At 34.8% G+C, this 13,156-nt stretch overlaps 1 protein-coding gene across 7 annotated transcripts in view; it reads left to right on the top strand.

The window, feature by feature from the left end:
* Positions 1 to 12,809, top strand: part of ARHGAP12 (Rho GTPase activating protein 12) — a 121,894-nt gene extending 109,085 nt beyond the window's left edge. For 6 of the 7 annotated variants that reach the window (XM_043563467.1, XM_043563466.1, XM_043563465.1 and 3 more), the window contains 8 exons: positions 371 to 469; positions 4,308 to 4,410; positions 5,221 to 5,337; positions 7,204 to 7,302; positions 8,620 to 8,697; positions 8,794 to 8,928; positions 9,155 to 9,257; positions 10,411 to 12,809. In XM_043563467.1, coding sequence (XP_043419402.1) covers positions 371 to 469; positions 4,308 to 4,410; positions 5,221 to 5,337; positions 7,204 to 7,302; positions 8,620 to 8,697; positions 8,794 to 8,928; positions 9,155 to 9,257; positions 10,411 to 10,585 — 909 coding nt within the window. In that variant the 3' untranslated portion in view covers positions 10,586 to 12,809. The remainder of the gene's footprint in view (positions 1 to 370; positions 470 to 4,307; positions 4,411 to 5,220; positions 5,338 to 7,203; positions 7,303 to 8,619; positions 8,698 to 8,793; positions 8,929 to 9,154; positions 9,258 to 10,410) is intronic. The other variant, XM_043563464.1, reaches the window with a different exon arrangement.
* Positions 12,810 to 13,156: the final 347 nt, after the last annotated feature.

The following is a 13,156-nucleotide window of genomic DNA, read 5'->3' as shown; positions in this document are numbered from 1 at the left end:
TCCTGGCCGGCTCAGTTTCTGGAACATGAGACTCTTGATCTTAGGGTTGTGAGTTTGAGTCCCATGTTGGGGGTAGAGATGACTTAAAATCTTAAAAAGAAAAAAAAATACACACACACACACACACACATGCGCGCGCGCACACACGTGGCTTAGATGAACATCTGACTCTTGATTTCAACTCAGGTCACAATCCCAGGGTTGTGGGGTCAAGCCTTGCATCAGGCTCTGGGCTGAGCATGGAGCCTGCTTGGGATTCTCACTCTCTCTTTAATAATTATGTGTGCGTGTGCGCGCGTGTGTGCACATGTGCATTCATTTATTTGGTTGAAAGCACTAACTGTACTTTTTTTTTTCCTTTTCTCTAAAGCTGAAAACCCGTCAAGGAACAGAACTGCTAATTCAGTCTGATAATGACACTGTTATTAATGATTGGTTTAAAGTTCTTAGTAGTACTATCAATAATCAGGTATGTGTTTGACTTAGGTAAATGTTTTTACTTCAGAGCTGTTTTTCTTTTCTGCTTTCTAATTGACTATTGCATATCTAGTTTCCAATTTATATGTGATAAAACAGGTGGGAAAGGCACTGGTCAGTTTAGCATTCCCCAGGGCTCGTGGAGACTTAACATTCTCAATTCTATAATATTTGCTATTAGTGGATTTTAAATAATTTTCAGATTGAAGGATTGGTCCTAAAAGAAATCGTTCAAGAAGAGGGACAAACAATTCCTAGTGCATAGTATTTATTCAATGATTGATGAATTGGGAATAGTGCTATTTGGTGGAGGCAGGTCCTAGGCAGTTATAAAATGAATAAAGCTATAGTCTCTTCATGAGCACCTTTTCTTTCCTCATGATAGCTCTCTAGCTACCCCTTAGGCGTTCTAGTTCCTCCCCTCACTCCCCTAATCATGGAGGTGTTCAGTACCCTCCCATTCCTGGTAAGTCTCCTCGTGTGTGTGTGTGTGTGTGTGTGTGTGTGTAATATACTATATATATATGTATATATATGTGTGTGTGTGTGTGTAATATACTATATATACACACACACACACATATATATACACACACACAGCAGATATAGAATATAGAATATATGTATATATATAACAATAACAACCAAAAAGAACCTCAAATTTGTATCCTGCAGCTGTGTTAGTAAGAGCAGGAAGAAACAAATAGGGACGCTACTTCTTCAGACTATATTCTTACCCACACTGTATGGGGACATGTTCCTGATTAAGGATCATAGGTCAGTGACAAAAAGAAAAGTGAATACTGAAGAAAGTGTGTTATGGTTTTAAACTAAACAAAGACTGAAAAAAAATTGGGAATCACGGGCTTTAGTGAAGACTGAGAAGTCTTTCAGAGACTGTAGGTGAAGCCTCATTATTAATAAGATTTGTGATCTTGGGGCACCTGGTTGGCTCAGTCGGTTAAGCATCCAACTTCAGCTTAGGTCATGATCTCATGGTCTATGAGTTCATGCCCCGTATTGGGCTCTGTGCTGACAACTCAGAACCTGGATCCTGCTTCGGATTCTGTGTGTACCCCTCTCTTTCTGTACCTCCCCCCCCCCCCACTGGTGTTCTCTCTCTCTCTCTCTCTCTCTCTCTCTCTCTCTCTCTCTCTCTCTCTCACACACACACACACACACCCATTAAAAAAATAAGATTTCTGATCTTACTGAGGTATTCTACCTCTATGGGCATCCATTTTTTTCACTTATAAAATAGGGAGGTTGGATTTGATTGTCTCCCAGTATCCTTTTAAGCTCCAGTGTCTTTATGATGCACTCAGTTCAAAACAACCAGATTTGGAATCTTCAGTATTAACTCTTACTCCTCTTTTTACCTCTTATAGCCAGTCATTCATTCACATATATATATGCAGTTTGTATATATTGTAAAACTCCTTTGCAGTTTGTAATATTGTATATTTCTGAATCTTGTCTCTTCCTTTCCATTTATTCCTGAAACCTGATCAGGACTTTATATGTTAGATAAGAGTCACTTCCCAGTTTTTCTTATTTCATCTCATCCCCCACCAATATGTTCCTAATAGTATTGCTGTATGAAACTTCCTAATGTTAACTTTATAATCCTCTCCTGCTCAGAAACCTTCTGTGACTCTCATTAAAATTCAACAACCCGAGCCCAGTCTGTCTTTTCAAATGTACCTTCTTTCTACTCTACCCAATATGGGCTTTCAGCTCTAGTCACTGTAATCTGTTCCCAATCCCTTGAAAAGCAAGTATGGCTGCATTCATTTAATAAACGTGAGAGTGCTTTATGCACTGGGGAGATATAGCAGCATGCAACCACATGCTACACATTTCTATATGGAGTTTACAGCCAAAGACAGAAGATTACTGAAGACAGATGACTGAATAGTTAATACAGTGGAATGTAGTGAGGTTTATGATGGTAAGGGATATACAACTTACTATGAAAATACCAGTTAAGGAGGGGCTAACCTAGTGTAGGGGTCCAGGAGAGCCTTGCAGAGAGAAAACGGGTTTTTTTTTTCCTTTCCATTTAAGCCTTATAGGATCAGGGGATAAGCCAAGTGAAAAGAGAGTAACATCAACTATGAAATTTAAAATATATACTGTTTACAAAGTGGCAAAAGATACTGTAGAAATATGCACAATAAATGTAGAAAGAAGAACAAGACTCCTGCAGGGAAGATTGTAAAACTTGACTGAGAGACATGGGAGAAAATCTCATTATATGTTCATGGATTGAAAGATTCAGTAAGGGGCGCCTGGGTGGCGCAGTCGGTTAAGCGTCCGACTTCAGCCAGGTCACGATCTCGCGGTCCGGGAGTTCGAGCCCCGCGTCAGGCTCTGGGCTGATGGCTCAGAGCCTGGAGCCTGTTTCCGATTCTGTGTCTCCCTCTCTCTCTGCCCCTCCCCCGTTCATGCTCTGCCTCTCTCTGTCCCAAAAATAAAAATAAATAAAAAAAAAAAAAAAAAAGAAAGATTCAGTAATGTGGAGCGCCTAGGTGGCCCATTCGGTTAAGCATCTGACTTCGGCTCAGGTCATGATCTCGTGGTCGAGTTAGAGCCCCGCATCGGGCTCTGTGCTGACAGCTCAGAGCCTGGAGCCTGCTTCCGATTCTGTATTTCCCTCTCTCTCTGTCCCTCCCCCGCTCATGCTCTGTCTCTCTCTCTCTCTGTCTCTCTCTGTGTGTGTGTCTCTCTCTCTCTCTCTCTCTCTCTCTCTCTCTCTCTCTCTCTCTGTCAAAAATAAACATTTTAGAAAAAATTTTAAAAAATAGATTCAATAATGTAAAGATATATTCTTCCAAATGATTTATAAATTTATATATTTGAGATTTTTGAACCTCCTTCAAAATCTCATGGAACTTGACAAGCTTGTTCTAAAATTCATACAGGAATATAAATTTGGTAAAAGTAAGACACTCTTGAAGAAGAAAGTGGAAGGACTTGTTCTCTCAGATGTCAAGACTGTATAAAGCTGTATTAATTAATAGAACATGGTATCCATACCAGGCTAGATATGCAGATCTATGGAACAGAATAAAGAACACATACCTTTGGACACTTTATGCTAGATTTAGCGTTGTAAATAAGGAAGAATAAGCTTTAAAATAAATGGTACTGGGTCAACTGGATATCTAAGAAGAAATTAGAACCTTTTTTTATGCTCTACACAAAAATAAGTTCTAAGTGGAGTAAAGACATCAGTGTGAAAGGCAAAGCAATGCTTCTAGCTTTGAAAACTCACTTCAGTTTTTTAACCCGTAAAAGTGACTGGTCAGGCTGTACATGAGCCCTGGGATTTCTTTCAATATCTAAAATCCATGAATTGTGAGTAATTACTAGCTATTGATACAAAGTATAATTTGCAACATTTGTTGGTGTGAAAAATTAATGTGCCCTAGGCTAGTTAGCTTTATCTTGTAGTATTAGCACAGAATGTAGCTTCATCATGTTCTGTCACCACAGATTATATAGTCTGACCTTTTAAGTCTTGTTACTATAATTCTTATGCAGTCGATCTACACAAGGGAAGATAGCCTCATCATCAGTATATAAACCCATTGTCATGTGAATTATTAGCATTTTTTCTCTTTTGAAATCAGAATTAATTTCCCCCATCTAGAGGAAAAAGAATACTTTTAAAAAGTTATCAAGTATCTAAATCATATATATCATATACTAATTAGTTCCCTAAAATCATTTAGGAGGATCAGTTACTGATTATAATGAGAACTATGCTATCACATCTAAAAATAGTTTCAAAAGTAATATGTGTTTGGGAAATCTGTAATCAATAGACAGTAGAAACTGATGAAGCAATTGAAGAGGAGATACCAGATTCACCAGGAATAGAAAAGCATGATAAAGAGAAGGACCATAAAGACCCTAAGAAACTTCGTGGTAAGTTATTCTTTATATGTTTTGCTAGTAGCCTTCAGATTAACTGAATGATTAGAAAATCATTTCTGCTTTTGTTCTCCCATATTCTGAAGAAGGTTAGGCCTGTTACAGGCATTGTCACGGACATATAACAATGTAAACACATGAAAATTTGATTATTTTAATTCTTTACTATCTATTGTTTGTGCTCTCAACTTTCCTCATATACAGTTCCTTTCAAGAAATTTACTTTTTGGATATTTTTTATGGTAACCAAAAAAGAAATCAGATTGATGGCAATGTAGGATGTTATTCACGTGGTCCCATTCTTAGTGTAGAAGTAATTATGATGAGATTTTGTTAGCTTAAAGTACAAATAAATAATTGTGACGGATACACATATCTCCAGACTCCTAGTCCAGTAAGGATACTGCAGGATAGGGACTTGTTTATGTTTTATAGACATTTTTTTCTGGTCATTTTACCTTCTAAAACTGATGGAGAGTCAAAGAAGGTATAAGTAGTATCATTTATGAAACACTGAATATAAATTAAAATAACCAGTGTCTTAGCACATATACCAAAGAAGGTATAGTTCATTGTCAGTGTTTAGTGATAAAAATGAAATGTTTTGCTTGGTTTATCACTTTGAAATTGGGTCTGTGTTAGCTTGATTCTTCACGTATTACTCTCAAACTATGTTAAAGTTACAATAACTGAATTTATAACTGATTTTTACATTTGAGATTAATATGTTTTGAGTGCTAGGTGGAAAAACTTTCATGAAGAAGTTCTTATTTTATGAAATGCCTAATATCTGTTTGTCTTAAGCCATGAAAGTGTCCAGCATAGATTCTTCAGAACAGAAAAAAACGAAGAAAAACTTAAAGAAGTTTCTTACACGGCGCCCCACTTTGCAAGCTGTTCGTGAAAAAGGTTATATCAAAGGTAGATAGAAGTGATGTTTTTACTAATGTTGGCCAAAATCAGAAATAAGACATTTTAAAATAAAAACTGAAAAATTTTTGACTAGTAAAAATGTTTTAATTCTTTAGAGTTACCAGGTTCATTGGTTATAATACATTTGAGTGATTAAAATTGATATTTTAATGCACATGAAGGGTTTAACTAAAACATTGAACAGACCTAAATACCAGACAACCCTGTACCAGAGGAATTACAGGGATGTGATGGATGGATAGGAGACATGACAATAAAGATTTTTAGTTTTGAGATGCACAGATCAGAAGAAATTTTGAATAATTGGTCCCTAACACAGTAGAAAGAAAAATATTGAACAATTTTATCTTGATTGTTTGCTTTCAGTTTTCATTTCAGGTGATTTTAAAATTCATATAAGGTGTGTTTTCCTAATTAATTTTTATATTTGTTACTTCATTTATAAGTAGTTAATAGCAATAATGCACTAACAGGATCTTTTTTTAGTAAGAGTATTCTTTAAAATCACATATACTTGTGTATGCCTTTATTTTTTACAAGCACTTTTAATTTCAATGATTTCTAGTACATGACTCAGTGACATTAATTAGTAAATAAAGATACAGGTAAAGGTAATATATAACACATACATGTCTTTGAAATTTCAAACAAAGACCATCACTGGAACATCTGTTTGCAAAGCATCTAAAATACACAAATGGGTTTCATTAAAAAGATACTTAAAACTAGGTGGAGTTCAGCCAATTAAGGGATTCAAATTAGCAACCTTAAGAGTTATCGGTAAACAGGGACTCTGAGATGATGCATATGAATTTTGTATATTGAGTTTAGAACCTTAAAAAAAGCCTGACAAGTCAATGAAAAGAAACTGCCATTAATTTGTTCACCAGGCTTTTTCATTGAGAAATATAAACTGTTGGTGCTTTATAGTGTTATGCTGCCTTATGGTGATAGGAGATTGTGTTTAGCACTTCGAGTATTTTGTTTTCCTGGATACTTAGCACAAATGTGTCATGTCAGAACCGTGCTTTTTTCTTTTTTTAATGTTTATTTTTGAGAGAGAGAGAGAGAGAGAGAGAGAGAGAGAGAGAGAGAGAGACAGACAGACCGTGAGCAGGGGAGGGGCAGAGAGAAAGGGAGACACTGAATCCAAAGCAGGCTGTGGGCTCTGAGCTGTCAGCACAGGGCCCGATGTGGGGCTCGAACCCACAAACCACGAGATCATGACCTGAGCCAAAGTCAGACACTGAACCGACTGAATCACCCAGGCACCCCGTGCCGTGCACCATGCTTGTTTTAATACTTAAAGAAATATTTCAGTATTTACTAAGTGTTAAGTGTTCACCTAGGTGCCATGAATATCTACTGGTGTTCAAGAATTGCAAGGTCCCTGCCCTCATGAAACTTACATAAAAATGAGAAATGGACAAGATAACTTCAAATAGTGCTGACTACTCTGAAGAATTTACCATAGTAATAGAATAGAGAGTGATTGTAACTGGGTTACCTTAGGCTGCTCCTAAGGTTTTTCTAAGTAGATGATACTTTAGCTGAGGGTGGGAGTGAAAAGAAGGAGCCACGTTTGGGAGAGAGGATCGATCTCTGCAAAAGGTGTAGAAAACAAAAAGGCTCTCAGGTAGAAATGAGTCAGGGTGTTTGTGGAGTTTAATAAAAGCAGGACAGTTGAGTTGTTTGAAGTGGCATTGGAAAAGGGCAGGCAAATCACAGAAGGCGTAAGTCACAGTTGACCGTGTCTGGCACGGAAATGTCTTGATGGCACTGTGAATGGTTATCACCATGTTGCAAACTAAGTTTTAGCAAGATGGTTTATTTTAAAAAATAAATCTCTTTCAGATCAAGTATTTGGAGCCAATCTTGCTAATCTGTGTCAGAGAGAAAATGGCACAGTGCCAAAATTTGTGAAGTTATGTATTGAACATGTTGAAGCATATGGTAAGAGAATGATTTTTTTTATGTTAAACATACTAACCCATTGTTTTGCCATCAAAATCCCTAGGATTTTTATGATTTTTGAATGATAGAACAGTTGTAAGATATTAAGAAAAGCATCTTGTTTGCAAAAAACTTACATGTTTATACTTATTTTAAATTAAGACCTTTGCAGGCACCTGTTGAATGTTCTGCACTTCTAGTTGATTAAGCGTATGGTATTCTTTGAAGCCATTTGGAGTTGGCATTTGCTTGAAATGAAGAAGGTGATTATGAAACTGAGTTTATTAAGAAGTGGTAGTGTAGAAGGTTGTGTTTACTTACCAAGAGAGTGTTCTTTCTCTTTAAAATAAAAATGAGATCACAGTTTAAAACTGTTAAATCAACTATGAAGTGTCTCAATAGACCAACCTTCTTATGTCATTTCCTGTTAAATAAGACTTAAACCAGTTTATATTTTGTTAATGTTAACATGTTTATAATACTTATACCTTTATTATATAAATATTATACTTAGAATTTATATTATACAAATATATAATATTTTTAATAAAATAATATCTTGATGGTAATCACATTAACTTGTATCTGTACATCATCAAAAACATCTTGTATAGTTAAAACATTTGCATAATTTGTAATTTCTGCCAGTTTCAGATCTTGTCTCTGATTTTTCTTGACAACATGCCTTTATTTGAAACTATATGAAGAAGCACATTAGATAGTGTGTGCTTTGTTAAATGTGTACAACCTTATCATTTAATGAACATTTGAATTTTTTAGGCTTAATGGGATGAATTTCAAATGATTTTATTCCATATATAAAATAAGTTAATAAACTGTCAAATTATCAATAGTTTTTATAGAACCTTTACTTTTTAATTGCTAGCTTATATTAAGTTTATTACAAGCACTTAATAGGACAGCCATGTTTGAAAGAGTGCTTTAAGATGTACATCCACATTATAAAATGTGCAAAAAAATGGATGGGCTGATTTTACTGGTTTCCTTTACCTGTTGAACTATCCACAGGTGCAGAAGTTTATCTTAAATTGTTAGTATTTCAAGTTTGATGAGGTGATTTTTTTTGAAATGATCCACCAGCCTCATGATAAACAAAGTAGAATTGTTGCTGTTTATTAAACATTTCCACCCCCTCTGTCTCTGCCAAGCATCTATAAAAAGCCAGTTAGAGGAAAAGAGTATTTGCCCATTTGATTTTAGGCTAATGTTAATGAAGAACGATTCTGAAACATGCAAGCATCTTTAGAAGAGGCAAACACCTACTTTAAACACAAAAATACTGTAATTTTCTTTTAGGTTTGGATGTTGATGGGATATACAGAGTAAGTGGCAACCTTGCTGTGATCCAGAAACTGAGATTCGCAGTCAATCATGGTAAGATTGTACTCCCTATTGTTATGTGCAAAAACTCTCATAACTGTTAGAATAAGTTTAAAGTAAGTTTTAAAAATTTCCTATTCTGTTTTTCAGATGAGAAGTTGGACTTGAATGATAGTAAATGGGAAGATATTCATGTTATCACTGGAGCACTCAAAATGTTTTTTCGAGAATTACCAGAACCTCTTTTTACATTTAACCATTTTAATGATTTTGTTAATGCAATTAGTAAGTATGTCATTACACTCAGTTTTTTTTTTCTAGATGTTGAAAGTCCTCTGTACTGATTAAGCTACTACATTCTGTTTGATCTTTTAAATTTTTTCAAAGGTTTTACTTCAGAAATTTTAAATGTGACCACCAGATGTCACTGTGTATTACCAAATATCAGGTTCTAAAATATGTCACTGTTTTCAATTTCATGCAAAATCTCCAGTTATTATCTCTTTTTCAGAACAAGAACCAAGACAGCGAGTCGCTGCTGTTAAGGACCTAATCAGACAGTTGCCAAAGCCAAATCAAGATACAATGCAAATTCTTTTTAGACATCTCAAAAGGTAAGAGGTTTACCATGAAAGAGAGAGAAAGAAAGAAAAAGAAAGAAAGAAAGAAAGAGAGAGAGAGAGAAAGAAAGAAAGGGAGAGAGAGAGAGAAAGAGAGAGAGAAAGAAAGAAAGAAAGAAAGAGTAATTAGTGTGAAAAAAAGAAAAAAGTAAGACAAATGCATGGTTATGAGATGTGGCATGGTACCCCCAAAGCCAGGTCAATGTCACTGAGACGTTGGTTCAGGTCCCAGCTGAGCTAATTGCTATCTTTGTAACTTGAAAAAGACCATTCCTTTGGGCCTAGTACCCCATAGGCAAATGGTCTGCTATGAAAGATATTTAGTTAAAGTAAATATTATATGTAAGCATTTATATAATACCTAGCACATAAGTGTCCAGAAATTGTTAAAGTCAGTTAATATGAAGATGAGATTGGTTAAGTGATGAATATTAAATTTAAATTACCATTAAAGCCATCATAGCTTACTGCTGTAGTTGTTACTGTAGTTACTACAGTACTATATTTATATAGTTAGTATAGTACTATATACTGTAGTTACTATAGTTACTTCTTAGCCATTTTAATAACTGATTTTTGTCTTCTGATAGAACACTAGAATACTAAAATAAATTATCCCAACAAAGGAGATTTAAAACACACATAAATTGAGTAAAATGAAAAATTAATCTCTGTACCCTAATGAAATTTTTCTCCCCATCAATCTGGTGGAGTAATTATTGTTACCTGAGTTGTAGCTCATACTTACATCTGTGTCTTAATTTTGTTAGAGTATATACAGTTGTACCTTTCAGCTGTGTTTATCCAAAAGAAACTTTCACATGGTGTTTGGACTGAGTTCTACTTGGTTAAGTAGCTTAGTTTAGGAAAATGAGCATTATTTCTCATTTCTCTTTTTTTTTAATTTTTTTTGTTTATGAGAGGGAGAGCAAGAGCACGAGTGGGGAGGGGCAGAGAGAGAGAGAGAGAGATACACACAGAGGCAAGCAGGCTCTGTGTACAACCTGAGCTGAAGTTGAACACTCAATAGACTGAACCACCCAGGCACCCCATTATTTCTCATTTCTAAATGCAAACTGTTTATAATACAATTTGAAGAATTTTTCTCTCTGCTTACTCTTTTAACAATTTATTTTTTCCTTCTTAGAGTTATAGAAAACGGAGAAAAAAACCGAATGACCTATCAGAGTATAGCAATTGTTTTTGGTCCCACTCTGTTAAAGCCAGAGAAAGAGACTGGTAACATAGCAGTTCATACTGTCTACCAAAATCAGATCGTAGAATTAATTCTTCTGGAAATAAATTCCATCTTCGGGCGTTGATTCTTACTGAAGACAACCTGTGGAATAGAAGTTGGATTCGATCAGATTTCAAACCCTTAATATGATGTGTTTAATTTTGGACCAAGCAGTTACTCTTTGATTTTGCACTTTTTGGAGGGATCAGAAGGGAATGGGAGAGTCAAGATGTGTGTTAGGCCCTCATATTTGCTGCTTTGTTGCAAGTTGATATAACTGTGTGTAATTTTGAATTAATTTTATCCTGAATGTGTGCATTTCATACTCTGAATTTCAGTAAAAATCAAAACTTGCAATTCTAACCAGTCGTATACACTGGATAATTTGGTAAGAAAAGTATGTTTTTTTGTTTGTTTTTTTCAAACTGGATAATGTAGAATTTCTTCTCATGATTTGTTAGATTCATCACTTGATAGAACAGTACTCACTATCAGTTATTTTGAAGACGCTCTTGGGCATTCTAAAAGAAATGAAGTACATCCTTTTTGAAACCTGTGTATTTTTTTTTTCAGGGTTTCTGCATGCAGTGGTAGTCTAAGTACTACAAGTCACTATAACCCAGATGTAATCCCTTGTGCAGCCTTGCTGCCTGTTAACTGTGTTGCACAGCATCCTTACTGGATGGATGTCTTAGTTGTTTGTTTGGGCAGCACACTAATATTACTTAACACACTGTGATACTGGAGTTTAACTTAGCATAAGTCAGTTCAGGGTATTTTTGGGCTGTCTGTGCTATACTGATTTGTAGCTAAGCATCCTAATTCTGTCTAGTGCCATACTGAGTTCTTGGTATGACCCTGTGGAAACAGACATTAGTTGATGTAAATATAAGCTAAAGACAATGTCCTTTAGCTTATGTATATAATTTTGTTGTATAGTCTCAGAGTACATGCTAACCTGACATTTCTAATCATGATATTGGTAATCTTTTCCGTGAATATTAGGTTTCCTCCAGAAATAGGCTGTTATTTGAGAAACTTAACTGTGTGCACTTTTAGATTTTAATTACATTTACAGGCAAATCACTGTAATGCAAATGGTACTGGAAAAATACTGAATAGACTTGCTAAATGGCAAATGCACTACAAGAGGAACCTTTTAGATAATTTAATATGTACAGAATACATTAGAAAAAATTTATTACAGAATTCTAACTGCAGTATGAATAGTGGAAACCCATATGTAAATTAGATGGATGTCAAATGGAAAATGACATTGCTAAATTTGAGAATTTCTTTTTACATTACTAATGTAGGTTGATTTGTACAATAAAACAGGGTTTGGAAGGTTTTGTTACAGAGAGCATGGTCTGTTAAAGATATTTTAAGATGTATTTTTCTAGATTAACTGATGTATATGAAATGTCTAATCTGAATAAAGAAAACTATAAGAGGTTTAGAGATTTTTCCATTGGAAATGTGCATTTTGGTTTTACTTTTTTCTTGTTTTTGCATTTACTGGCATACTCATACCTCATTTTTAAAAAATCAATTGAATCTAGCATTTCATGTGGTAAATATGTTTTCCTCATTTTCCACACCTTTTCTGCTCCCTGCCATGCCAATACCTCCTCCACTATCCCCCCTCCAATTTTTATTTCTTCATCAATATTTAAAAGTGGATACTTTTGTAATTGAGACTCTTTTATTAGAATTGCATTTGTAATTTACAGATTGCCTTCCTTGGGAACAAATAGTTTTTGTATGATCTGCCTAAAAATCTCTCACCTGAGTTTTGTGGTAAAAATATTGTTTGTTGTTGTGATCTTGTTAGATTGGTAACAAACCAAACTACTTGATAGCTATGAAAAGCAGATTGTTTTGGGCAGGGAGAAAAAGCCCCAAAATGAGAATGTTTATATTTGCCTAACAATGTCCTGAACAATACAATATGCTTTAGAACTGACCCATATAGTGATTGTATGCCAGCAAAACAATTAGACTCAAATCAGTGATGCTCTTTTTCTTGGTAGCTGTGGACATAACAAAGATTAAAATTGTCCTGTGTTTCTTGTTTCAAAGTACATACGTGTGTATGTGGGGTCTTAAATGTTTTATTAGTCTACAGCTAATTCGTTTATTGTAATATTGTATGTACAGTGACATAAATGTCTTGTGTTTTCATCCTTTGTGAATTAAAAATTCTCACTTTTTTTGTAATAGCAAAACCAGTAATATTTTCCTGTCTTGATAACTTGATTTTTAGTAGAAAACATTAAAGGCTGAAATAAATTGTCAGTGGAATTTCATTTGCTAATAGGCCTTTTCCTTCAAAATGTCATTTTAAAAAGTAGTTGGAAATTGAAAGGAAAAGTATATTCAAATATGAATTAGAAGAAAAATGTTCATTTAAATTTTACAGCAGTAAAACTACCTTTTACTCTGGAAAAATGATGTTGTCTTTTAGGTAGAGGCAAATCTGCAAATATATATATATATATATATATATTTTCTTATGGGAAAAGCACCAATGGGATAATTCAGCCAAACTGGGCTGAGGCACATGTATGTGTATATAAATGTGTGTGTGTGTGTGTGTGTGTGTGTGTGTGTGTGTGTGTGTGTGCGCGCCATTGCTTACATACAAATGAAAATT

Source organism: Prionailurus bengalensis, chromosome B4 (genome assembly GCF_016509475.1).
Source record: "Prionailurus bengalensis isolate Pbe53 chromosome B4, Fcat_Pben_1.1_paternal_pri, whole genome shotgun sequence".
In the NCBI taxonomy this organism is placed as follows: Eukaryota; Metazoa; Chordata; class Mammalia; order Carnivora; family Felidae; genus Prionailurus; species Prionailurus bengalensis.
The sequence above is the reverse complement of the archived record's forward strand: the minus strand, read 5'-3'. Positions and strand labels throughout refer to the sequence as shown.